Here is a 26778-nt window from a genome sequence, read left to right as displayed (position 1 = left end):
AGCAGACTTCGCCATCCTCTTACTGTGGCATCCAAAGGTTATTTCCTTCTGTTTCTCCTGAGGCAACACTGTTTTCCCGTAGCGTAATTTCCCAATGTCTCCTGTAACAGCTTCCCTAAATACATTTCCTTTAACCACAAGGGCCATTGTTTTGGGGTATTTTCACTGTTTCAAAAGGATTTGAGAAAAAACTTAACAATGTACAGAAGGGGGACACACAAATTGCCAGAGCATGGCAGAAACAGTTGTGGGGTGTTCTTGTTTTCAAAGTGTTTGCATTTGTGCAGATCCCCCTGCAAGAATGCTTGCGTCCTTCACCACCAAAACACAGCGCTCTGCTGAGGCTGGATTCTTCACTAGCTAGATGTCCTTCTCCTGTGGACAGTGCTGTGTCCCCTGGCAAAGCTTTTCCTGGTTCGGTAGTGCTTGTGCTGACAGCAGGGCTCTGGGCAGCCAGCCCCGGCACTCCTGCCTTCCTGGCCCTGCCTCTGTTGTGGCTCGAGGCACTGACCTCTTGCCTCTGGGGGTGCTGCATCGTGACAGAGCCGAGTACCTTGGGTAGCTCCTGGTGCTACAATGAAATAAACCTTTTTATTTATTTGTAATGCCTCAGAGGACCCTTAGCATAGCCTGATAGGTTGGTTGTTTGCATAAATCACAGTCTGCTTACTTTTATTTTTGACATTGGTAGCCATCGCTGCAACCAGAAGCATGTCAGAAGATCAAGGCTAATGTCAGACTCTCTACTCACTTCTTCATGTGCAAGGTCCTTTAGATCCCCCCGCACATTGCGGTACAGGATAGCTGCTGACTTCTGTCTGCATAGATCCACCATGTGGATTAAATGCAATCCTCAAACTCACCGTTATCTGAGGAGGCCTTGGCAGGTCTTCATGGGCAGAACTGGAAAGATAAGAAAGCACAGCAGTCTTGCCATGAGATGGGTCAGTGGGAAGCCTTCAGTCCTATGACGCAGTTAGATCACGCTCCTGAAGAGCTCAGTGCTGACGGAGTTTGACATCTTCATCAAAAATTGCACTCTTTGTTGAAGCTTCTAGACAGAGCTATGTTTGGGGGCACTGATCAACATGCACTGACTTTCAGAGCAGCTTGCAGACGAGGGCACTAGCCAGATGTTGGACGTGGTGGTCTGTAGGGATGCAAGTAAAGGAGAGCGAATGTCTGCCTGCAGTGGCAGCTGGAGGTGGTGGAGCTGTGCCAGCTGCCTGTCACCACTGCCTGGCCCTCCACCCCTCCAGGCAGGAGGGACTTCTGCAGCTGAGAGGAATCTGACAGCAGGAGCTCTGCTTCCCTGGAGCTTTCATCCCTGCAGAGCACAAGAAAAGGGCAGCATGTGCACATACATACAGCAGAAAGCATCAGAGGCAGGGGTACCATAGATGTGTATGTTAGGCACAGAAATCATGCTTTCTCAAACAGCTGATTGGAGCGCGGATTAAGACTTGTAAATAATCCTGGATCTGCCGAGTACTACATAAGAATCAAGCACTGTTGAAGTACTTTTTCTTAGCATTCATTTTTGCTTTCTTGAGTCTCGTCTACATCTTGTCGTCTTTGTCTCTCTCAAAATGTATTTATAGAGAACAAAACCCTTATCTGTCAGAGGCTTTTTCTCCAGAAAAGTTCATAGTTTAAACCAGAGTGTTAAATGCTGCCCTGTGTTAAAATGCAGCTCACGTTAAATTAATGCATGACTCACTGCAAAGTGTTTGGCTTCCCTCCTGCCCCCCTCCCCAAACAAGCTAATGTTCAAACATCCTCTTGTATTTCAGAGGAAATCCTTAAGACAAGTTACTGGGGAGGAAAAAAGCAAAGTCTGCAGCAGAAGTGTTGGATTAGACACAGCTACCTCTTGCCCTGTAGAAACTGGACAACCATCTGATGAGTTTCACCTCGCTCCATCTAAACAATGTTGGATCAAGGAGGGATCCTCCCAGTATGGAGGCTTTCCAGGATTCAGTAGCAGTGATGGAGTATTAAGGGAACTGGATGATGGACAATTTGATCAGGAAGATGGAGTCACTCAGGTCACATGTATGTGATAACGTAAGTAACTGTATCAGATGGACATGTACATAATTCACTTTAAAAAAATCAAAAACAACAAAAAAATCCCAACCCAACATACTACTTCAAATGCATTGGTATAATCCTATTACTTTTCCCAGACTCCTTTTGGGTTTTTGTCTGTTTCTTTGTTGTGTTAATCCTACTGTAGTAATAATACTACTGCAAAATAATTTGGTTTTCTGTCTCTCTTTAATAGAGTAACTACATGACTGGGTGCTCTGCTAACTTGTTAATGCTTTTGACGAGCAAGGAAGCAAATGCTGCAAAACAGTGACAGTTTGAATTGTGTGAGAGAGAAAAGAAAGAGGATGTGTTTAGTATATTCCACAAGCTGGAGGAGTGTTGTATTTGTTTTTTTAAGGGTGTTGTAAATACTGGTGGGGAAAATGAACTGTCTGGTTGTTGTTAAGTTTTAATGTATCTTTCACTTTACTTGCCTTGCATGAGTTCAAAAGCCTAAAGAAATTAAGTCTTACGCTAGAGTGTTTAGGCTGCGTTCAGACTTGGCACATACAGAAAACCTTGGAGGCTGTAGGCAGACACTTACTCCTGTAATATAACTTCACGTATGCAGGTTTTACCGGCGTTCCTTGTACATCTAAGCCAAAAGCTATCTGAGCATATAGCTTGTCTAATGATGTATTCATAATTTACTTACAAGTGGAAATTAAGAACCACCCACCCCCTGAAAGATAACTTGCAGTTTCTGAAAAAGTAGTTTGAGAAGCTCACTAAAGCAGCATTGACAGCAGCGTGCACAGTGATGCTGATAATGCAGAGGAGGAGGAAGGAGGCTAAACTTACTAGGCAATATTAGATCATAGACTATACACAAATATGCTGATATATATATAAAAAATTTATCAGCTGAATGTATGTCACACTGGGTGAGGTGTATTCACATGCATCAAACACCAGAAGGAATGTTCAGAGGACGAAGTTGCTGTGTTTCCATCCTCACCGTGGGGAGGAGCTCCTTGCGTTAAGGGAGGTAGACACTGGCGGGGCTCTGTGGGCAGAGGCATGAACAGGAATTATTTTTACGCTGCTGTCTTGAAATTGCATTTTACAGAGGAGTTGAATAAAAATGCATCTCCAGAAGGTAAATGTGATGATAACTAAAAACTCCATCTTTCAGTTAGTTTTGGAAGCAAAAGATGGAAAATAGTTTGGTCAAAATGAGCAGTCGGAACAGAACTGAGCAGATGTATTCACAACACTTCTCTCGGTGTTTGCAGTACAGCACGTGCATCACCCAGGGATTTTGGTGCCTGTGTGTGTGAGCTTTACATTTACCCCACTCCCCTGGTGGGGTATCCCACCAGATGCCGTGGGAGCCTCCTTGTCCACAGTGGCAGCTGCTGGCACTAAAGGCAGTGGGCAAATTAGTGCAGTGACAGGAATGCCGGTAACGTGACTGCAAACAAGCACCCCAGGAGATGACCAGGACAGTGGAAGTCAGACTGTGATCTTGGTGGCAGGGAGCTGTGCAGAAAGAAGGCTGGCAAAAGCTGCTTATTTCAGTAGCCAAAAAGTAACTTATGAAAGGAAAAAAAGAGTTACACTTGCTAGGATAAGCAAAAGTAGTACAAAGCCTTAGTGGTATTTCAGTTTATTTTTACAAGGCAGGGGAAACCCTTTCTACTTGCATGGGTGTCATAGTGGGAGCTTGAAACGATTATTGCTTTGGAGCTGCATCCCAGTTTCATTATGAAATTGTAGGCAGGCTTGTTTGTTTTTTTCACTTTGGAAGAGCAACTCTAACAACTGTTTGTGGCAGGTTTGGAGTTGCTTTTTTTAAAAAAAATCATCTATAGCCCTGGAGCTGGAAACATTCTTTCGGCTTGGTTTTCCTATTGCACATTTTGAAAAGGGCAGCTTCCATTTTCTCATTTGAATTTCTTAAGAAAAATGCTGGCAGCCTGGCAGGATGGTTCCGCATTGTGACTGTTCTAAGAGCCAAGTACAGCCAGTAGGGCAGGAGGAGGACCGTGCACACTGCGGGGAGCGATGAGGGCGCAGGAGTACCTGGGATAGCACGCACGGTAAGAAATCCACTCTTGACAAAGGCTTCTCTCCCTGCTTTCCCACCAGCATCTCAAGGTCACGGATGTGGGGCACAAACCTCGCGTTCATTCCTTATCTGGGGGGGCATCACACGGAGGAGGATCGCCCCACTAATGGGGAGGGTGCTGGACCGGGTGGTGCCTCACACAGCAGTCTCCTCCATGGAAAAAATATGAAGATACACATGACATGTGTCTCTGGCAGAAAGCCAAGTAACTCTAGCAGATTAAAAATGGGGTAACAGCTGGTCTTGTGCAACTTGGAATATGTTGCTCTACTTGAAGTATTTGTCATGACTTATCCAGAACTCGTGCGTGTGTGTGTGTGTGTAATTTTAACTACTGGTGATCCTCCATACAACTCAAACTTGTAAAACCAGCAAAAATTGGTCAAAACCCCCTAGCAATTCTAAATATTCCAAGTTAAAGCTCTTAAAGTACAACAAAGAAATGACCTTTTGTAAAGAAGTATCCCTGCGTAAGATGGTTAACAGTAGAGAATCCTAAACCAAAAGTGTACTACAACTGTTTAAATAAGGTACAATGTATAAATTAATAAATTGAATGCAGTTAATCTTTCTAGAATACATTTATTGAATAAAAAGCATCATTTAACTTTTAACTGAGATATTTTTATATCAGCTGTTGAGAATACAGAAAATTCAAATAAATCAGTACCTTTTCTTAAAAGAACTTTTCCCCTTACAGTTAGTGGGATGTACACAAGGGAGATTCTGATTTGAAACAAGGGTAGAAACTGAGCGTGCTTTGGTTCATTTGGTACATTCTGGAATATGCCCAGTTTTAGCAAAAAAGGCTTTTCTTCTTGAAGTGAAATATTCCTTTTCAGTAGCCCAGTTTTAACTGTGCTTCAGTCCTTCCTCAAATCTCACAGGTATTGACTGTGCTGCAAACCTCTGAATTTCTTCCTGCTCTCTTTAATTCAGTGTAAATATGCTAAACTGTTTGTTCTGAACCTGCTCAGTGATTCCTGTGTAGTTAAGGGCAGCTGGTTTTTTTTAATGCCATTTGTTTCACAGTATGTACAGTTACCTCTGCTGTAGAAACTTTAACCTTAGATTGTCTTCCTAGCTCTCTGTTGTCTTTCACCTCACAGGGCTACATTTAGGCTCTGTATTGGAAAAAACCAAACAAAATATAATTCTTCACCTGGGAAAAAAGGTCAACCTGCTGGGAGCCAAGATAGAGATCTGTAAAGCCAGTGGCACGGAGAGGGTAGCAAAGGAATAAATTCCTTAGCATTTGATAGAGGAACTCGAGGGAATCATGGCAGCAGCGAGCAGCAGGTTTGAAATGAGGCACGGCAGCTGTTTGGCTAATTGTAGAACTCCTTGCTGCAGGGTGCTGTGTATAAAACTACATGCGTTTAAAAGATGACTGAAAAATTCCCAAAAGGAAAAAAAGCATTGCCCTATTCTCTCTGAAAGCCACTGAACCGGGAACTGCTGTTGGAGACTGGGAAAGCTGGTCTGACTGACTGTGTGCTTGTCCTGTTCTTGAGGTTACACTAAGCACCAGTGCTTCACCCCTGGTGGGCAGGTAGCTCAGAGCGTTCCCTGCTGCAAGGCTTTCTTTCCAAAATCGGGGAGAGTAAGTTGCTTGCTCAGCCTGTGTGAAGAGTGTGCAGGAATTACCTGACTTCATGCACTAGTTGAACACAGAATAAGCCACCCATCTTCCTGGGGCTTGAGTGCTGAAACAGAAATAATTGAAAATGGTTCTGAAATAATGGGAAAATCTTATATTTTGGTTTTTGTAGTTAAAAATTCTGAAAGCCAACTTTTTCTTCCTTGGAAAAGTGAAAAAGGGGAGGGTGCATCTTCGGTATAGGGGATTCTCATTCAAGCTACTTGTTTCATCACCTGGTCTTACACAAACGATAGCATTCAGCTACGCCTTCAGTAGTGTTGTGACCAGCACCATCCATCAATTAAACTAAGTTTGTAAATCAGAAGAGGTGTCAGAAAGTTACTCTGGCAAGACTTCTTTGTATGCTCCTATTACATATGTGTACATATATACACATACTGCTCAGTTTTTATTTTACCAGAACATATTTTACATACTCATCTTTTTATTAAAAGAATTGCAAGTCAGACTTAAGCATGGATGCATTCCCTGACCAAAAAAAGTAAGTACACTTATTTATTCAATCACAGGGCTTCAGTGAGGAGCCTGTGGTCTGAAATGTAATGGCAAAGTCCCTTACCTGTACGTGACTGCAACTCTTAAAAAGAGCAGAGAGCAACCAGTGCTGGTTGTGAACGTCTGCAAGACTGTTTATGCTTTCTGATGCTTTAATTGTGTGGAGAGGAATTACTTTTCTAGTGTTTACAAGCAGGAAGAAAAAAATCAGCTGTAAAAACACTGTTGTGCCTTGCTTGGAATTGTCAGAACAGTTTATTTACATACCTGGTCCACTGCAATAAACTGCTGCTTAGCTTCTGTGTTTCTGGCTGGTAAAATACTATTTTCTTCCTGTAAAGCCAAGATCTTTTCTACAGTTCTGGTAGGAGGCTTCTCGCCATTAAAAGTACTTACCAAATCAGCTACCAGTTTCTTTATTACGTTTGTCTCACACTGGCGTTACATGCGTTAGACCAATGTGTACCTTTCCTTCAGCTAGAGTTACTTTTCTGCAGTGTTGTCTGTACGTCCATACACTCGGGAGGGAAAGCTTCTTAAGGCTTACAGCCACCTACGAGAAGCTGATTAGGTTTTCCTTGTTCTTAGTATGTTAACCTTCTGAAGGTAAAAAGGGCAGGCTGCTGTCTTGACAATTCCCTATGGCTTAATTTAGAGAACAGCATTAGTTAGGATTCAGGGATATTTTTTTTTCAAAGCCCAATTCCTGTATTAGAATTTAGATGACTGGAATGAATTAAAGCATATTCCTGACCTCCAGTAAGCATAACCTGAAAGAGACAAAGTGGTTCAGAGAAACTGGTCTGCTGAAATGTTCTGATCTGCTTAAGCAGATAAACTGACAACATGTGAGAGAACTGAAATCCTGAAACTAGCAAAATCACTGTGGCTGACTTGCTGCAAGACAATGCGAAGCCAAACATCAGGAAAAACCTCAGTGACTAAGGAAAAAGCCATTTGAAAGTTACTCTTTGCTTACAATACAGCCTTGCATCTGTGACGTGCTGTCATAATGTGCTTATTTGGGTACCTGGAGCGTCCTCTTCCAGCTCTCCCTTACTACTTCTCTTAATTGTAGAACCAGCATTTTGTGATTCGAGAGATGTATAAATTCGAAGTCTGACTTCAAGACACTAATGAGTATTCTACTTTTGAAAGAAAAAATACAACTTCTTCAGCACACCTTGTAGCAGAGATGGGAGAGCTCTGAACGTTCTGTTGGAAGTACACAGTTGCCTGCATTCTTGGACAAGATGAAAAATGAGAATAACTTGCCAAAATATAGCGGTATGGATAAAGAAACAGTTTAATTTTATCCTTTTTTTTTTTTTTTTTACAATATAGTTCAAAGACAGTCTCAGTTTCCCTATTATGTAGAGTCTAAATTAAACCTGTTAATATTTATTAGACAAATCAATGGTTTGCTTAGGCTAACTGAAGTTTTATGGTACCATTCAGGCACATGTGTGTACACAGTACTCATGTAAACAACAGCAAGGGAAAATACAAGCAGTGTTTCACTTAGGCCTTATATAATCAGCTTAGTATTATAGCAAGTCAGCTTTACAGTGCAAATCTGAATGAGAATAAACAGGATCAAAACTTCCCGAGTTTTGTTTTGAAGTGAAACTCTTAAAGCATAAGAGGAAGAAAAGAGGTTTAAAATTTTAATGCAGTCTTGAGCACCACATCACTTTCTTCAGTTTTGTAGAGGAAATGTAATTAGCAACACCAGTTACATGGGTTTGCCTGTCTCAGCCAGTCACCGTGGCCATACGAGTATGCAGAGTGACTGTACAGAACCACACCTGGGATGGCTCTACAGCCGACTGGAACAAAACTAAATACATTTTACTACCTCCTGAATACAGTCCTCCTACCTGCAGTACAAACTTCGAGATACCTATCAAAATCAAGTAATCTGGTCTATACAAGGCAAGTTACAGCTAAGTGTATAGACAGTGACTAAAGCTACTTTCACTTGGACAACATCTCGTGCAATTACCCTGCTGACAATTAAATACAGTGATAAACAGGAGACAAAAGGGGCTGCTGAAGAATACAGCTGTTGAAGTACTTAAGCTTAGTCTATTTTCTCATTGTTTAAATTCCCTTTACATCCAGGTGGTACAGTTGCTTGAGGTGTGCTTGATTCGTATAAAGAAAAATAGAATTTAAGGCATGTTCAGTATATTATGACAAAAGACTTATTAAAAATAGGTGGACTCCCTCCTTCTTTCCAAGTAAGTATAACAGAAAACAAAGTGTAGATTACCAAAAGCAGCTGAGTTAGCCCATTCTGACCTGCTTAAAGAAATAAAGAGGGCCCCTGGCAACCTCGGAGAGAAACAACCAGCTAATTCTCAAACAGCTAGGCAAAAGTCATTTAGCATAAGAACCCTGCTAGTGCTTTCAGACCCTGCATTCATGTATGCTTAGCTGTACGTCTGCTATATTAATCTCCAAAACATTTAATTCTATCATTCCAGACATAACACAATTAAGCAGCACTCATGGAAATTGTCAGTTATTGCAAATCTGCAAACACAACTTGACCTAAACATTTGATAGGGAACAGAAGCATGAATCCACATCTGTCAAAGAATGTAATTCAGGTGGACCAGGAAAAACAAATGAAGGTATGCTGAAAACAGTTAACTCTTGCAATTTCAGGTACTCAGAAGGCTGTTACTATGAATACAAGCAAAGACCATGCTAGTGTGTTATGTAGTGTAACATGAATATTTATGAGGTATAATCTGTAAGCAGTTGCTATAAATATGCACAGGTATAAGCCATTGACTTTTCTGCCACAGTTGTTGTTTAGAGAAGTTGCAGACTGGAGAACAGCAGAAGACAGTGCAGAACCTGGCCCCTGCTGTACACAAACCTCCACTGTTAACAAAAAAAAAAAAAAAGTCCAGAAAGTATGTTAGATGTATATCAAGAATATATATGTCCAATAGCATACTGAAATTGTCCTTTCGGTATTACTAATACTATAGATCCTATTAGTGTTTGGATATACGCATACAGGAATGTGCACATCCAAAAGTAAATCTTCAAAGCCATCTTAAAAAAATAAAAGCTAAATTAGGAATAAGCTACACTGCAAGAAGATTCCTGAAGAATTATATATTTAAGGTGATAATCTTTGAACTAAGACTTAATATAGCTACTGCATTAAAAAATGGCTTGCTGTGCAATCTTAATCTCACTTTTTTCCCCACCCAATCAGACACCTCTTCAGGATTGTGATTCAATGATTGTTTAGCAGCAATTTTAGAGAACTGTAAATTCTTTTATTAACAGGCATTATAAACAGATACTACTACTTTTATTTAAAAACCATGAGTGCCACATTGATGAATATACAGCTCATGAATAACTTAAAAGTATTTCCCATATTAAAAGGCAATGCACACAGCATACAAAAAGTATACTAAACAAAGCTATGAGGATACGTGATTGAAGTGTCTAAAATGGTATATACAGTACATAATTAATGTTTAGATTCAGTACAGACTTCTGTACTGCCATTCCCATCATGCCTCGCTCTCCCCTGACACTGAATTTTGCACTTCTTCCTCCAAAATTGGTACAATCAGGTTATCCTTGGACATCAGATTATACTTCATCACAAACTTAGTGAACCGGTGACACAAGAAAGTTTCATTCTGGAGATGAAAAAAGGGGAAAAAATAATATATGCAGAAGGAATATTTCAGACAATTGAGGAGAACACACTAAAAAACCACCTGCTTTTATGTAATTGCCTCCTTAGATTTACAAGCCTTAGAAGTAGTAACACTTAAATAGTAAATTTATATTACTACCTTTATATCGTTACTGCTTGCTAATAGTTTACTGTAATTAACAAAAAACCCTGCTGACTTTCAGGCTTAAGTCACAGCTCAATTCAGCAGCACTTAGACAAGAGTATGTTCAAGTAGCAGTGCAGTCCTGATCCACCCTCCCAAAGACAGGTTTAAGGTGTGTGAACCTCCTCCTACACACACCACCCCCAGCAGCACGGGGCACAGCCATCCCGCAGCTGTTCCAGCAGCCTTCACTGGGAATCGGCAAAGGCTTCCGCTTACATCCAGCTCTAGCCCCTGTCTCCTTTCAATCTAGTACTTTCTACTTTTCCATTAAAAAAAAGTTGGAAGTTACTGGAGGCACACAAGCTGCCACCAGTTACTCTCTCTGTTTGTGGCTTTACTGTTATAATTCCTTAGCTGTTGTGTAACACATGCAAACAGGAAATCATATGTGTAAGCTGTACAAACTGCACCAAGCGCATGAATGCATTCAGGAATCTGTAGAACAAGACGAATTTGAGCTGTCTGCACAAGATCTCTCAAATTCTGGCCTTTTATCCAAATAGAAGGGAAACCTTAGCTGGGTAAACTTTATATAATAATTTTCATTTACATATATGTATAAGTAATGCACCACAGCATTTCAGTTATTATAAAACTAATTACTATAATCAATACTTTTGTTTGAATGCGGATCTTCTGGCAGGACTAAAAGAAAACGTGTAATACGACTGTGTCACAGCTATAACGTCCGTAAACGCCCTTCTTTCAAGATGTAATTTGAAACTACTTACTTCGTATTCATCAAATATCTGCCGGTGATGAAAGTAAGCGTGTGAAAATATTCTGTAAATCCTTCGGCACACGGATCCTAATTTGGCTACAGAGGATTCCTTTATGCTAACCCTGTAAGCACCAGGAGGAAGGTTACAAAACAGGTCTACTGGAATGACTACTGAGATACATGCTGGTATGAATTCTCATTTTTACATTATATAACTGCACACAAAATTTAGACTTAAGTGTTGCGGATACCTATGTCTGCATTTGCTTATTTTTGGAAGGAAAATAAAAACGTTGGTGCACACTCCACATTTTACAGTCGTACTCTGGCTGCAAAAAAAATTGTGCCTGTAGTTAAACATCATCAGTTATTCTGGTAATGGCTGGATTTCTGGTTTCTAGCATTGACGGGCAAAGGGAGAAAGACTTCCAGTTGTACCTCCTCGCCAACACTGGCTTCCTAGAGAAGCACAATTTTGACTTCTCCAATCAAAAACAGGTTTCCGTAACCCAATATGTGGGCTGCCCATTAAGTACACTCAGTCTTCTGTGGTCACTGATGTCCCACAGTAGACTGGTGTTGGCTTCTGGAGGCTTTCGGTGCCATACTGGTTTAAGTCCTTCGAGTCACTGCATCCCTCTGAAAGCCAATCTGTTATTTAGGTTGATACTACTCCAACGGAAGCCCCATAACACACACAGATATTAGTAAAACAGTTTCCACCTAAAAAGCACCCGTCAGCTCCAGTAAATGGCAAACTATTCGAACAGGTAGGAATTCTTCCTTAGCTTAGAAGTGACAGTAGGTCTACCAACAAGTGACACATGCGGGATTGCTGGTATTTTCAGCCGCAGTCCATGAAAAACGCATTTATGCCTTTTAGTGTGCTTTGTAAGTGTTTAGGTGCCACTTATTCCCTCCTCCCAAGTGAATGCGTTTTTACCTGCTAGGGAAATATTTATTGCTATTCAGAAGACATGCAGCTCCATCAAGTGTGTGTCTGGTGTAGTCTATAGCAGGACACTACAAAAATAAGACAGTTAGCACACGTTACGAGTGCATGCATACATAAACATAGTCATAAAACTTGTTTCAAGAGAAACATTTTAATTATGTTTCCTGGTGCTTTTAACCTCACTGATCATTTTTATTCCCAGAAGTTTCACATAGCTTCTCTGAAGGTCTAACTACGTTTCCTCCTTAAGTGAGCCGTTTCTTTTCCCTGTTTCACAACCCATGTAAATTGTTTCAAGAAAAAAGTTACTATGGAAATGTGATTATGCATGAGTAGTGAATTCTATGCATCATCTCCTTAAGTAAAGCTGTATTACAAGCATACATACTGCAAGTACACTGAAAGACAATCACTACCTCATCGTTCATTTGTTTCCCACACAGTCCAGTCACCAGACATTTTCTTTCACAGCCTAAACTGGTAACACATTATCAAAAAAAATGTAACCAAAACAAAAAAAAAGCCCCAAACCTGAGCATATCAGTGTTTTTTTTACCTTGGCAAAGAAAACCAGAATCATTAGCATAGCTAAATGTATGGCAAGCTAAGTCCTGGCTCTAGGATCAAGTACAGAGAGAGGAGAAGTAAAAAAGTAAGGGTGAGCCAAGACGGACTGAGAGAACAGGAGCGTCTGTCCCTTTTCCATTCCCCAGTTTCAGGAAGATGACTTCTCAGTTGTACGTTTTTATCAGCAGTCCAAGGTTGCATCACCCCCTATCTGGCAGATAGCTATTATCGACGTGGAAAACAGCAGCTGAATGATGTGTGCTCAGAGATGAAAAGCAGCCTGCAATTCTCCGGTTAGCTGGGTAAATAGACTTACTACATGCCAAGATACCGAGTGGGGATGAGGGTTAAAGGAGGGAGTGGGAAAAAAAGTTGGCCTGCAGAGGTAAATCAAGGCATCTCAGAAATTTGGAAAAAAAAAAAAAAAAAAAAAGCTTACAGAAAACCTTACAGGACAAAAAAAGCAGGGTTAAGGAGAACCAATACCTTTTTCTAGAAGGTGAAATACAAAAATATGACAGACTGCACTACTGCCATAACCAATAGCAACAGAGAAAGACCTTCTGAAGGCAATAAAAAAAAAAAAGTATTATCAAGTGGTTCAACAGGAGATCTGAACAAAGTTTGAAGTAATTGGACGCTCAGAGAGACAAGCTACGGCCATGCTGATAACCTGCTCAACGTAAAGTACTTTTATGACTCCGCTGCCTTTTAGGAGTAACTGCCCTAAGAGTGCGCACATGCAGGCGCCTTCAGACTGTCAGGCTTACACGCCTAGTGCTATGGATCAAGGCCAGAGTTTGAAAAGGACAGCCTATTCTCAGCATGCACTCTTCTTTCAATTAAACAAAGACCTTTTTCCATTGAGTTTCAGGCTGTCTCAACACAAATTAAGAGAGAAAGAGAGGGGAATGTGCGAAGTCTCTAACAGTGCGGTAAGAAGCAGTTCCTTCATACCTCATCCCATTCTTCTGCAAACTACTACAGAACAGGAAAGAAGGAAACCTCAAGTGACACTCCTAACCCACGTAAGCGCTCAGTTTGAGTAAGCCGCCAGATCTAGTGGTCTCCCCATGCACATACAAACTGTGAAAGAAAATCCTCCATCAGTGGGGTCAGTTTTCCAAAATGCATCCGTACCTCTTTGGGAGTTTTATGAGCGGCACAAAGAAAAATCCATTGTTCGGTTGCTGTCATCTGAGTACATGTGTCTGGGTGGCATTCACTCTGTTAAAACAATTGTTCAGTTATGAAAACCACCCAACAGCAAAAATGAGCTGAGCTTTTCAAAGCACTTTCTTGCCATGTCCCCCACCAAAAAAGTTTATTTGCCAGAAGTCTTTAAAACCCTAGAAAGCTCTTACTGCAAACCACTGCTTAAGTCTATGTGTATAAATTTAGAGGAAAGCTCCGTAAAGTTTGCATCTTACAATACAAAAGCCCCCTCCTTGATACAATATAAAAATATCAAGAAAATAATTACCTGAAGCTTGACAGCTAGTCCATTGAGCTCAAGGCAGAATTGTCTGAAAAATTTTCAACAGCAGCATCAAAATCAACATTTTGTTTTCCCAGTGGAAACATCTAATGAACAACGTCATACATTCTAATCTTCTTCACAGATCTCTTAATGTTTTTGGAAATTATTCTTGTAAAGTGGAAAAAATACATCAGAACATGAAACAAATTGTACTTCAAAGAATGCCATCGAATAATTTTCAGCTGATGTCACATGTGAAAAGGCAACAGGCTAGGAATTAACACGCTATAAAAGGGCTACAAATTGAGAGAAACAGAATTCACACGAGCATGTTTTTTCCTACTCGGCAAAACAATTATGAATTAATTCTTACCTGACAGTAGAGGCTGAGCTTAACAAATAATTTTGTGGAAGCATTTAAGACACTGAATTTGTTATGGAAGAAAGTGCTAGTTCACAAATAAAGATTAAAAAAAAAATAAATCAAGTTTTAAATTCATACAGCTGGATCATTCCATCCTTCCAAGATACAATTCCTCCAGATCAACTGAGTGGCTGAAGTCCCACCACAGATCATTAACAGAATGGGGCTTCTAGAAATACTGCTTTCACCAGAATATACCTGAAAGTGCATTCTTTAACTTAGGAGAATTCACCCCTCTGTCCTGTAAGAAAATCTGAATAATTTTTCCAAAAAATGACAAGTATTTAGTGACAAGTCATTTCAGTGAATCTACAGCGATTTTCGGTGTGTGAAAGGACAGGGGAAATTCTTAAAATGTGTCCTTTGTAACTGTAGGTATACACTTCTTCCTTTTCTGAGGACACCCTATGTCTTACTTGAACTATTCCAGGCCAGAGGAGAGAAAAAGAAAACATGAGGCAAGAAGTCAAGCTATATAAATCTAGGAGTAACTTAGAACCATTCTTATTCCTGAAAGTGTATTTGATAAAGTTAGAAGACACCTTAAAAGGAAAAAAAAAACCCCAATAATCAGGACACAAGGATACTAAAGTAATACCAGGAAAAAAGGATTACTACATATGTATTAACAGGGTGTAAAGCTACACTACAACTGAAGGAGACTTTCAGGCACAAACTGCCTAGCCAAAATGTATTTATTTTACCACATAAAACAAACGGAGAAGGAGAAAAAAGGTTTGAGTTTCCTTGCAACCAGAAAAGGAACTGCAAGACACAGGTACTCTTGCTTTCCCAGCTAAAGCCTACTTTCTTGCAAGTTTCAGAAAAAGCACTGGGAGTATCTGGGAATCACATTCCCAATTAACAGAGAGGAAGAACTGATGATACTAGGAGAAAGTGCTATGGAAACTCACGACCATATTTTCATATTCAAAGCATGCTAGTACAGCTTTTGAAGTGAGGTACATTTTCTTAAAAAACATCCAGAACACTAGATCAGAGTGTATCATAATGCTTTAGAAAGAGCAAGGAATTCTGAAAATAATGAATACCTAAGTATAAAAATATTCAATAGTAGAAATATCAAGTTCTATTTAAGTTACTTCTGATCTGTCATATTCAGAAGACTCACTACCACTGTCGATGAACAACACATAGAATCAGGACACTACGCTGACAAAACATGGATTCTTACCTTAAATGTTCGTACTTCCATACACCTTCATCCTGGCCTTCAGGAGGTTCAAGGATCTTATCGATGTTGGAACAGTCTGCCCTTATGTTTTGCTGAATGTACTAGGAGAGGGGGAAGAAGTTAAATCTAGATCTTCTTGTTAATTATTGTAAGAGTATATTTAGGACATGAGATCTTTGAGGGACTTACTTTTTCTCTTTACTTAAGAAGTTATTGACAGACTAAAACGTTAGAGTAGATGGGCAGGGTAAAAAAAAAAATGGTATAAAAAGTGCCAGATCTGCAAAAAGCCTTTCCTTAAATAGAAAAGGTGAAAGAATAGGTAAATTTTACAGCTTTTGTACAACATCCATCTCCAAACAAAAGAACCCCAACAGGAACCCCCACCATTTTCTTAAATCTAATTTGCTTAAACCAGACATGGGAATTCTAGCTATTTCTGCATACACAATTAATAATTATGTGCTTATGAAATGTACTCCTGTGCAGCAACATTCTGAGCAGATCAATAGCATGTTGTGTTGCCCGTTTTTTCACCACAATACATAACTGAGAAACTGAACTTATTAACAGGATTTCACATAAGGAAGAATACCTGCTGAACAGCCAGCGTACTATCCATTTCTTCAAAGGATTCATCAGGCCAATTGTAGAAATCCTGTTAAATAAAGTTTAAAACCAATTTAACAAAAATAGAGGGGGAGGAAGAAAAGCGAGCAGTCTACAATAAGCTTGAACACACAGGAAAATAGATGTGGTTTATACAATTCCAGGAAGCTACATCTTAACAGAAGCAGCACACAATCTTGGCAAGAGCAGGGTGAAACGGGACTGACGTGCCTAATGTTACAATCCTATCTTAAAAGTTCTGTGTGACTACACAATAAACGTCTCTTCCCTACATCTTGCTGTAACACCTATGTAGCCTGTGGGTTTTAAATGAAGTATTTGCATACAGTGCCCATTTCACATGTTAGACCATGTAAGAATGGGGAAGAAAAGAGGTCTGTAGAGTGTAGTATTATGCAACAGTTACAAAGCCAAAAATCCCAGTATATCCCAGTAGGTGTATACGCACCACTGGAAAAGTCTTCTCTAAACTGAGACAAGCTAGGCAGTGTTGGCCTGACTTGGCGCTACGTTCCCTCTCATAACTGGGTGGCTGGTGGCTCTGCTAACCCACGGTGTTCAATACTGTTAATGCTAACACCCTCCTGAAGCTTCACCTCAGATCCAGCTGTACTTCAGCGTTCTGCAGCAGTTTGCATCTGCTGCAATTACAATGGTCCCAGACACACGCGTTTTCTTACTCTGCATTTTTCACACCTAGAACTCGGTGCTACTCCCTCTTATTATCCGGCAGTGCTGCGCACCAGCCTCCCACAGCCATCCTAGTAGAGGCAATGACTCAATGAACACATTCCAGCTGCGCAGCTTTGCAATCTGTTCTTGGGAGAACACAGTCATTGCTCAGAAAGTATCCAGAGTGCACATCCAGTGCTGAGGTATCATTAAGTAATTGTATTCACATACTGGGTAGCTATACCAGTGTCATCCAAAATTAAAAGTTAAATACAGCCACGAGAGAAATGGTATGATTGCGAAAGGCTTCAGCCTAGATAAACTTTATAATTTAACTACATCTAGGTGTGTGTCCAACTTGCAGTTTTTCAGAATACCCCAACTATGTCAGAGGCGGACAGCGTTCTATTTCCTTCACACATCCTCCGCGACAGAAGGAGCCGGGGCTGTGCGGGACCCTCGCCCCGTGCGCGGCCAGGGGAGCAGCGCCGTGCCCCGCAGGGGAGCCCGGCCCGCACGACCGCTCGCAGACGGCCGTCCCCCGGGGTCCCCCGAGGCACCGGGCCCCCGGCGAGGCGGCGGGGCCCGGCACTGCCTCCCCGTGCAGACCGGGGGCTGCCGCTGCCGAGCCCCCAGCCGGGGCCCGCCCGTGCGGCCCCGCCCGCCCCTCCCCGGCCATCACAGCCGCGACCCCAGCGACAGGCCGCGAGCGGCGGCCCCGCCGGCGGCCAGGCCCGGCTGCCCTCGGCCCCTCCGCCCCCGCGTCCCGGCCGGGCCCCTCAGCGCCCCGCGGGGAGAGCGGGCGGCCGGGCCCGGCCTCGCCCCGCCCCGGGGAACAAAGCCGTACCCCGCCGGGCCCGGCCCGCCGCCGCCGGGCAGCGCTGGGCCCCGCCAGGCCCGGCCAGGCCCGCGGGGAGACCCAGACGGGCACCCGGGCCCGGAGCCTGGGCGGCGGCGCTGCCCGTCCCCCCACCACAGCCGGCCACGGCCCGCGGCGCCTCGCCGCCTCACCTGGGCCTTGGTGCCCGGCCTGTTCCGCCTCAGCACTGCCGTCCCCTCCGCCATGACCATAGTGACAGCGGCGCCAGGACCCGGATGCGGCAGCGCCGGGCGGGGCCGGAGCGGGGGGCGGGGCGGCCGCGGCGGCGCCTCTCGCGAGAGCAGCCGGCGGCACTGGCGGACGGGGCCTTCCCGCCCCGCCCCGGCACGAGGCGGCCCCCTGACCCCGGCCCCGCCCCTCGCCCCGGCACGTGCTGGTCCTTCTTCTGGCCGCGGGGGTGCGCGGGAAACCCTGCCCGTGCGGCCGCTGTGGGGCGGCCGCCTCCTTCCCGCTCTCCCCCTCTGAGGCAGCTGCCTCCCTCCGTCCCCCTCTCTAGGGCAGCCGCCTCTCTGTGTCCCAGCTCCCCCCGAGCTGCTTCCAGGGCTTCCCTGCGAGCCTCGAGGGACAGCACCCACAGGTGCCCCCGGCAGGCGGGGACGGCTTTCATGGTGGCCGTTTGCCCAGGTTGCTCGGTCCCCGCCGGGATGCGTGAGCTGCACGGTGCGGGCGGTGTCATGGCGCCGGGGCTGGAGCAGTGCGTGGTGGCTGGGTTTGTGAGGTGAAGCCTCCAGAGAAGGAGCTGGCTGGCTGCTGAGGAAAATACATGCTTCAGACTGCACCCCGCTCCATCGGTGCCCCTCTGTCAGCACCTGGCTGCGTGTGCTCTCCTCCACGGTCAGTCCTCGCTCTGTGCCAGTCTCTGTACAATGCAACCCAGTCAATATTTTGTACAATACGCTATTCTGTACAAAACAATTCTTTTGTATGGTATAAACCATAAGGGTGTGATTTTAAACAAATATTTGAAGTCCTATATTAATGATACATAGTTGTTACTGCTGAGAATGATGAATAAAAAACCCCAAACAACAGTGACTCGGGGCAAAATGCTTCAAAGTCGACATGAAGCCTTTCTAGGTCCTCGGGGGCAGGACAGACAGGCTTGCACAGAGGTCATGGACTGCTCTGCTAATGGAAAACAGTTCACTTGGGTTTTAAGGTTTACCAAGTTGGGTGTTACATGTGTTGGCTGTATTTGGCAAGAAAACATTAAAAAGGCACCTTTAGCTTATAGCTGGCTGGTAAATAGGTCCCTGTTACAAGCAAGTAGACATTTTGGAAGACTGGAGTGGCTCATGTTATTTCTGTAGGATTAGGAAGAAGAAAATTATTTGGGAGCTGCCCTGTTTCCAAGCACTAGATGGTCACAAGGAGTACAGAGTAAGGGTGAATTGCTTCGGTCTGTAAGCAAGAACGATAGAGCAACAAGGCAGAGCCAAGATGCCTCCTTGTATACAGTCAATCAATAAATGGCTGCAGTTGTGTGTTGTTTCCTGAGAAGTGGAGACAGCTGGTACCTGATGCTGCCCCTACCCCCACTGCATTACAGAGTGAATGCTACGTGTGGTGTCCCTGCCCCTGACTCAGTTCATTTCAATTGTCACTCAAGACAATACCATGCGCTTCTCCATATTAAAACCTCTTCCATCTACCCAATGAGTTTAGAGTACCTGAAACATTTCCGGATCAAAAACATTGAAAAGTCTCTAATCGGGTTTTCCCATCCAAAGGCAAAGTGCATTTTGAATACTTATTTTGCCTGGCCAGTGCTATGACCAGGATCCTGCCTTGTTCTGGAGCCAGGTTAGAGCTGAAAGCTGGACAAAGTGTGAGTAACAGGGTCATCATCTGCCCCAGCACACACACCCAGCTAACCAGCAGTTTATATTGACAGAGGCAGCTCTGTTCTCGTTAGGCTGTAACACAGGGGTGGCATTCCTAACTTCAGGCACCTGAGTTCAGTTTGCATTAGTTACTTTTTTACTCCCGGTCAGCATTCCTGCCCCAGAGATGTTAGCTATTCGAGTCATGTGGCAAAACTCAGCACTTCTTGGCAGTTTGCGTAAGAAACCCTGAAAAGGTTAATAACACTGGGCAAAAATGGTGCATTAGAATGAAGGGTACAAATCTCCTAGTACTTCATTAGATCAGCTGTAATCCAACATTAGTTTTTTATGAGATTGATACTGTAACTAGCCAGTCCCAAGGTAAAAGAAATTGTAGCTGTTTAAGCCCTTGAAAATTCAGCAGCTTGTTTGGGGTTTGTTGTTTTTTCTTTTTTTATCATCATATTCAAGGTTTAGCTGGTATCTAAGGCACAGAAGAGTCAGGGATTTGATACTTACATTTGTCCCTGACTTTTGTTTCATGGACATCTTGCTTCTCAAATGAAAATAAATCTGGCTGTGAAGAAATACCTCTCGGAGAGAGCTATGTTAGTTCAGTCTGCAACTGCCTCATGGATTTGCAGAAAAAGGAAAGAAATCTGCAGTGTTTCTGTAGACTCTCCTGTTGCCCCTGATAATTAACCCTGTATTCTCAGAAGCCACTCATTTTTTTTGTTTTCTTGGATATTGAGTTGTTTTTAAACAAAATCTGATCAACAGTAATTTCATTTTTTGGTTTTCACCTGGTCCTCATTGTCTTATGGCTTTCAAGAGTGAAAAATGGAGTATTTGGCCAAAATCTTACTGACTGTTCTTGTGCTGTGTGGGGCCTGGCCTTCCTTTCTTCTCTACTAGTGTGTAAAAAGCTTCATCCTTTTCTTGCTACAGCAGGATGACATAACCAGGACAATAAAGGTTTTCTGAAAGCAGTATAGCTGCTGCTAGCGGACGCTGTTCTGAAATGTTAAGAAAGGAAAGTAGCAAAATTACGTGGAGTTCATCTTGTTTCCTCATGATTCAGACAGCCTGAGGAAAGGCTGGGAAGGACTGTATCTCCCCCCGCCCAAAAAAGCAGGGAGGGCAATATGTAACATTTTTGCCAAAGTTGAAGCTTTGGAATAGTCAAGAAAACCGTGGAATAAAGAAATCTAAATTCCTATAGGAATGACACAGCAAAGAAAGAGCATTTGTGATTGATTCAGTCCTTCTCTATAGAACCTGAGGGGTATGGAATTTGGCATGCTACCGTGGGCTAAGGAACAGCCACAGCAGATGGATCGCCTTGGCTATGTAAGAGTTATCTTGTCCTTGCTTGCAGCGATAGCCTCATGGTGCAAGAAAAAAATGCAATCGATCCAGCAGGCAGATGTTCAAGCATGTCCTTCATTTGATTAGGGCTAGGAATGTGGGCATTTTTTCTCCATATCCGTAAATAACTTACTTCCATGAAAGTTCTTAGGAAAATGTAACTTTCGTTTCTAATCAGTTATGTAAACACTAGTCGATAAAGCCGTGCTAAATATTTTATTAAATAATTAAATATGATATCAAGCTGCTGAAAATCTGCTGGGGCTGAGAACATGGGATGAAGGCTGAGTTGCGGGGAGCAGGCTTGTGCGGCACGTGTTTGTGGCAGTGCTGGTGGGGAGCAGACTGGCACAGCCCTGCTGCCTCGGCCGAGGAGCGCGGCGCCTGGGGCTGAAGGCAAGTTGTGCAGGTATGAGGGGGTACCTGCTGCCCCTGGGTCACCCGCCCTCAGATCGCACCCCGCCGACTGTAGCGGCTCCTCATAACCAAGAACTGCAAACGTCCTGAAATTCTTTGTGAAGTGGGGACCCGATGTAACTGATGCCTCTAAAAGACATCGTGAAGGAAATGCTGACACGTTAGGCCCAAGCATTTCTCTGTTGGGAGTCGACTCCTACTGCATCCATTTCTCACTGAGATGGGGTCTAGTTCCCACGAGTAGTTTGTAGATATGTTAAATACCTTCCTTTGGTATGTGCCTGCCCCAGAATAGCTACCTTATCAGGGAAGGCACAGGGTCCTTGCTCTAGCGGGAGATAATGCTTCTCAGCGAGTTTGTGTTTCATTACACAATCTATTGTCTTTCAAGATACTCGTAAGGTGGTAACCTTAAGTTTCAGCCACGAAGTGCACTGCTGTAACTACCAAGGTAAAACTGCGCTAGGGCAGATTTCATGAAGTAGGCCTTTTCTAGTAAAAACTTTTTTTTTTTTTTTAATTTGGCACATGGTTCGGTGGGACTTTAAAGCACCTGCACGGCGGTGACTTTTGCCAGCTTTGCCTACAGCTCCAAAGCAGGCGGGCGGTGAGCGGGCGGTGAGCAGCACGCCCCGCAGCCTCGGGGAGCAGACCTTACAGCCAAGACTGCAGAATGCAGCTCCCGGCGGAGTAGCTGGGTGGCAACTGGCATCTAGGTAGCACCTCTGTGCTGAAGTTCAGCTGCTGTGGGGAGGGACCCAGCAGTGCCCTGGCAGAAAGCAGTGTGTTTCACAGTACCTCAGAGCTGATGTCCCCCCACTGCAGCTACTGGAGTTCTAAAAAATGTTTTCCAGTAGACTTTTTTTGTTATCTCCAGCATAAGACTTACAGTGGATCTAGCAACATTGATTTTGTAACAGCTTGAATGGAATGAGAAAGAAGTACCATTTAACGACTGCCATTAAAAGTTTCATTAGCAGCAAGTACATACAGGTTCGTTTCACCTAAGACTACATCAAAACATTTTGAGGCAGCTTATGTTCTCAGACTGCACCAGATCAACGCATGCATACCAACTCCGACAGCGCTAGGCGCAGTCTATAAAGGGCAGTTTTGTGTACCCGTGGTGTGAACCACCTCGAACCCTTTTCCAAGGCAAGATAGGGGTGGTTGGAAATGGGCAAATTTGGTCGCTTCAGCATCACCCAAGTGAGTATCTTGCCATTTAAGAACGTTGCATTAATGATAAAGGAAGTAAAATTTATCAAATCTGCTCTCTACTGAGTTATGGTGCAGCTGGAGATCTGCCCTAAGATAGCGTAGTAACCAGTAAAGAAATTTGCTTTAAGATCAGCATCAGCCCCAGTTCTGCCCAACTAACTGCTGGTGTGGAAGTTACTTGTTTTGGCAAAATCCAGTGAGGGATATATCAGAACAAGTTAATTGTCATCTGCTTCATCTGTGAACTGGACAATTTTGTTCTCACACGGGTATGGCAAGTACCAAGCTCCTTTTAGACTGCTGTGGGACAGGCTGTTTGTTAGTGTTCTGCCAAGGCAGAAGTTAAAAAACCCCATTGTGTTACCTTAAAAGTCCAGAGTGCAAGGGAGCTAGCCGACGGTCCCGCTCATCCCTGCATCTGAGTGATTACCATTTTAAACTCATCTTCCAGCTTAATACAAGTTCAGGGAAAATTATTACCGCAACTGCATCATTTCAGAGAGGTTAGTTCATGGCACAATTGAGACTCAGTTTCACTGAGCAATAGCAGAAACTGAGACGGAGGCGGAATAGTTTTAGAAGTTTATTGTAAAGACCTTTACAACCTCAGTACAGAGATAAGGATATAAAATGGTGTGTTGTTTGGAATAATTAAGGCTGGGTGGTGGTCATCTGAATTTCACTGTTCAATGGAACTGAAGCAAGAGCAATTGTTTTCTGACTGTACATATTTTTATTTGCGTTCCATCATTACAGTGAGATCACCAGTTATTTCAGAGACTCAATGCCTGCTTATTATAAAATAAAAGACATTATTTACATGATGAAAGAAAATTTTCAGCATTTTAGTGGAATGGATGACTGATACTGCAACAGGTTTAGTCCACGTATTTCCCAAGAATGTCACCATCTCTAAACAAGTAGTAGTCCTGCAAAAGAAAGAAAAAAGCCATACATCACTACCTGTCGTATCAGTTATTCTTTTCAGTTGTTTTGCAAATACTGCCTTGTTCTGAAGTCAGGGCTCCCGCTGTCAGAAGTGAGCTAACCAAGACCAGCTCTACATGTTGACTTCTTGAGAAGTCCCAAGACACCCTTTGGGAAAGCTACCACATGACTATTCTTAGTAGTAGGCAGTGCAGGAACTGTTACCAGACAGTTCTGCAGGCTCTCCCTGTCAAAAGCAGGGAGACCCCCAGTAACTGCAGCGCCTTGTGGGTTCCCTCTTAACATACGCTTGGCCTATGGAACCGCTTTGTCCGCCCAGCACAGGTCAGGCCAGAGGTTACCGTGGTTCCTTCCTTTTAAGCAGGGGTGGAAGCACCAAGTACTACAGGTGCCAGAAGCCGGCTGGATTCAGCTGCTCCCATCCGAATACCAACAGCTGTGTTTCCTGGGTGCTGCTAACAGTATGACCTAGCTACAGTATTTAGCACCAGCAGTACGACACTGTGGGAACCCACTTCGTTTGCACCCACAGAGCTGGGAAACCTACCTTATCATCTAGTACAATCTTAGTGCCACCGTACTCCGGCAGCAAAACCTTTTCACCAACTTTTACGCTCACGGGCTGAATCTCGCCATTCTGAAAGAAAAAAGAAATCCTTAGTTTTCCACAATATAGACAGATGTAACGCAATTCCTCCAAACTACCATCATCCACCCACATACAAAACATCCAGGAAATCACAATGACTCTGTACTTTCACCATGCAGTGAAACTAGAACATACAGGCTTACTAGGAAGAGAGAAGCACAGCAGCCAATTCTCAAGCATGGGAGTCCTGCGACATTTAGGCAGTAGAACTACACTGATTTTCTAAATATAATTCATTTTGTTTAGTTTCAAGTGTACGTACAACAATGAGGTTTTTGCTTGATGTACCAAATAGGACTTCACATAAAGAAAAAATACACCCAAGAAACCTGAGAAATTGCGTGAAAGACCATGAAACCCCCACGAGAAATGAAGGGAGCAAGCCCATTTCCACGTTCTGCAGCCAAGGCTAACTTCCCCAGGTGCCAGCTGGCAGCATCTTCCCACCTGTTATTCTGATCAACTTGGCACTGTTGCTGGCAAATCAGTTGTTTGGCAACACCTGATAAAGTTTAATTATATTTTTGCATTACAAATAGAATATTAACATGTTAGTCAAATATTAGCACCACTTCACAATATAAAGCTTTAACTATCAGATGCTGATGCGAAACAGCACGGTATGTATGGAGCAACTTATGGTAAAGAGACAGCCCAAGTCAGCAGACCCAAGTTGAAGTTTAACCTGTTTTCCAATACCACTACTAACTGAACACTGCTGTGGTGGGGGAAAAAACCCTTCTGATGCCAAAAATCCCACAGCCGCTGGCACTTTTGTGAAAACTGTTATTTTTTTTATGATTCCAGGTACATAGTCAACATGCAAAATTAACAAAAAAGTACTTAACACTTATTTCTTTTGATTCCTGATTTTCTTTCCAGTAAGCCCTAATCCTTACAGACAGTATTTTGCACAGCACAAGGCAGTGACTGCCACATGCTGGGATTCCACCCTGCTCACAAGGCACAGAAAGTCAGGCACGTAATAGTTTTAACAAAGGCGGCTGCCAGGCCTTCACGTTTCTGGCTGAGAACCAATGAACCAAGATCTCCCCCAAAACAGCAGAGCCAGTCTGGCGAACCCGAGGTTTCTCCCTCCTCTTTCGCCATCATCCATTTTTCTGAGCGGTCTCTACAGTTAGTTACACCTGCAGCCATCCCCTCCCTGTGGCATGCTCCAGCTACTGCCCTGTAAGTAATCCAACCCCAATGGAATGCTGCAGGGCATTTACCTTTCCTCTGGCGCCCGAGCCAACCGCTACCACTGTCGCTTGTAGCACCTTCCCTTGCGCTTTTTCTGGAATCATGATGCCTCCTTTGGTTACCGCCTCAGCTGCACATCTTTCAACCAGAACGCGATCAAAGAGGGGAAGAAATTTCCTGAATGCCTTTCCTGCCTGTGGAAGCAATCGTACATTGTAATGAGAGCAACGTTTCAAGGAAATTGCAATTAAAGAGTCAAAAACAACAACCAAAGAGACTTCTCTTTTGAAAGAAATTCATAGTTTGAGACAACTGCTGAGCATGTATTTTTAATAATAGCAAAGATATGCTACCTTTAATTGCATCAGAAATTGCTAAAGACAAGCAGATGCGGGGCTCCGCTGACAGCACAGCCGCAGGAAGATGAGCTCCAGCTGGGGACAATCCCCCAGCCAGGGCAGCCCCCTCCACCGACTGCCAATCCCCAGCCCTCAGTCACTCTAGCCCGGCGAGCACAACCGCTGATTACAGGAACTGGACGTACTCATTCAGAGCCAGCCTTTCCATGACGATTAAGGGCCTCTTGGAACAGCGACGGTTTTATTCGCGGAGTGTTTTACAGTCACGCAGCAAAACGCTACCCGGGTGCCCAGCGCCAGGGGCCCTGCGCTCCCGGGCCGCGCCGCCACCTGCGCCGGCTCCCGCGGGCGGCTGCGGCCTCGCCAGGAACGCCCCGGGCACGGGCCGCTAGGCGCGCTCCCGCGGCTGCGGCCTCCGCTGCCACGCCAGGGCGGGGGCGGCTGGTTCGGCCAGGCACCGGCGCCGTCACGGCCCTTTCCCCGCGCCCAGCGGGGGCCGGGCAGCAGCGCGCCTCGGCCGGGAGCCAGGGGCACGGCGGGGCCGCAGGGAGCCCCCGCCTGGCACCCACCGCCAGCCGCGGGGCCGCGCCGCTCCCGCCACAGCGAGCGAGGCACACCACGGGGCTGCGGCCGCCGGGAAGCCCCAGGCGGCCCCTACGCTGCCCCGGTCCCGCCGCCCGCGTGACCTTGCGGCGGCACCGCGCACCCCGCGGGGCGGCCCCCGCTAACGCCGCGGGGCTGGTGGCATCTCGCGGGGCGGCCGTAGGCGGAGACGAACCAGGGCCGGCATCCTGACTGCCCGCCCGCCTCCCCACCGTCCCCGTCCCGTCCCGCCGAAGCTGGGGCGAGCCCGTTCACGGCGGCCCGGCCCGCGGGCACTCACCATGCTGCCGCCGCTCCCCGCCGCCGAGTGACCGGCCGCCGCGCACACGTGAGGAAGGTCACGGGCTGCGCATGCGCGCCCCGCGCCCCGCCCCCGAGAGGCGCCCGCCGCCCCGCCCCCCCCGCGGCCCGCTCACGCTCGCTCGCGCCCGCCGCCGAATTTTCCGCTGCCGA

The 26778-nt window shown here is 44.6% G+C and overlaps 2 protein-coding genes across 5 annotated transcripts in view; one reads left to right on the top strand and one right to left on the bottom strand.

Moving 5' to 3' along the window:
- RFTN2 (raftlin family member 2) overlaps positions 1-9226 on the top strand; it is a 39830-nt gene extending 30604 nt beyond the window's left edge. For both annotated transcript variants that reach the window (XM_037398754.1, XM_037398755.1), the window contains exon 10: positions 1794-9226. In XM_037398754.1, coding sequence (XP_037254651.1) covers positions 1794-2063 — 270 coding nt within the window. In that variant the 3' untranslated portion in view covers positions 2064-9226. The remainder of the gene's footprint in view (positions 1-1793) is intronic.
- Positions 7614-26738, bottom strand: LOC119152951 (MOB-like protein phocein). Of its 3 annotated transcripts, XM_037398758.1 has the most exons (9): positions 26606-26738; positions 25393-25557; positions 16145-16207; positions 15550-15650; positions 13934-13976; positions 13591-13677; positions 11872-11951; positions 10939-11050; positions 9604-10000 (listed from the first exon to the last, which is right to left on the bottom strand). In XM_037398758.1, exons 1-9 carry the CDS (start codon positions 26606-26608, stop codon positions 9869-9871), a joined length of 786 nt encoding a protein of 261 aa, XP_037254655.1. In that variant the 5' UTR covers positions 26609-26738; the 3' UTR covers positions 9604-9868. The 3 variants fall into 3 exon arrangements, with proteins under 3 accessions (XP_037254653.1, XP_037254655.1, XP_037254654.1); XM_037398756.1 differs by lacking the exons at positions 25393-25557; positions 26606-26738 and adding an exon at positions 17863-17996 and having other exon boundaries at positions 7614-10000; XM_037398757.1 differs by lacking the exons at positions 9604-10000; positions 10939-11050; positions 11872-11951; ... (2 more) ...; positions 15550-15650; positions 16145-16207 and adding exons at positions 23134-23492; positions 24059-24148 and having other exon boundaries at positions 26606-26736.
- Positions 26739-26778: the final 40 nt, after the last annotated feature.

This window comes from Falco rusticolus, chromosome 8, assembly GCF_015220075.1.
Source record: "Falco rusticolus isolate bFalRus1 chromosome 8, bFalRus1.pri, whole genome shotgun sequence".
NCBI lineage: Eukaryota > Metazoa > Chordata > Aves > Falconiformes > Falconidae > Falco > Falco rusticolus.
The sequence above is the reverse complement of the archived record's forward strand: the minus strand, read 5'-3'. Positions and strand labels throughout refer to the sequence as shown.

Bases quoted from the DNA above. Each gene is read 5' to 3' on its own strand.
- LOC119152951 (XM_037398758.1), bottom strand. The intron at 11,952-13,590 runs GTACGGATGCAT...TTATTTTTGTAG, and splicing joins CTCATAAAACTCCCAAAGAG to TGTCCTGCTATAGACTACAC. The intron at 10,001-10,938 runs GTAAGTAGTTTC...TTTCATCTCCAG, and splicing joins AGATATTTGATGAATACGAA to AATGAAACTTTCTTGTGTCA.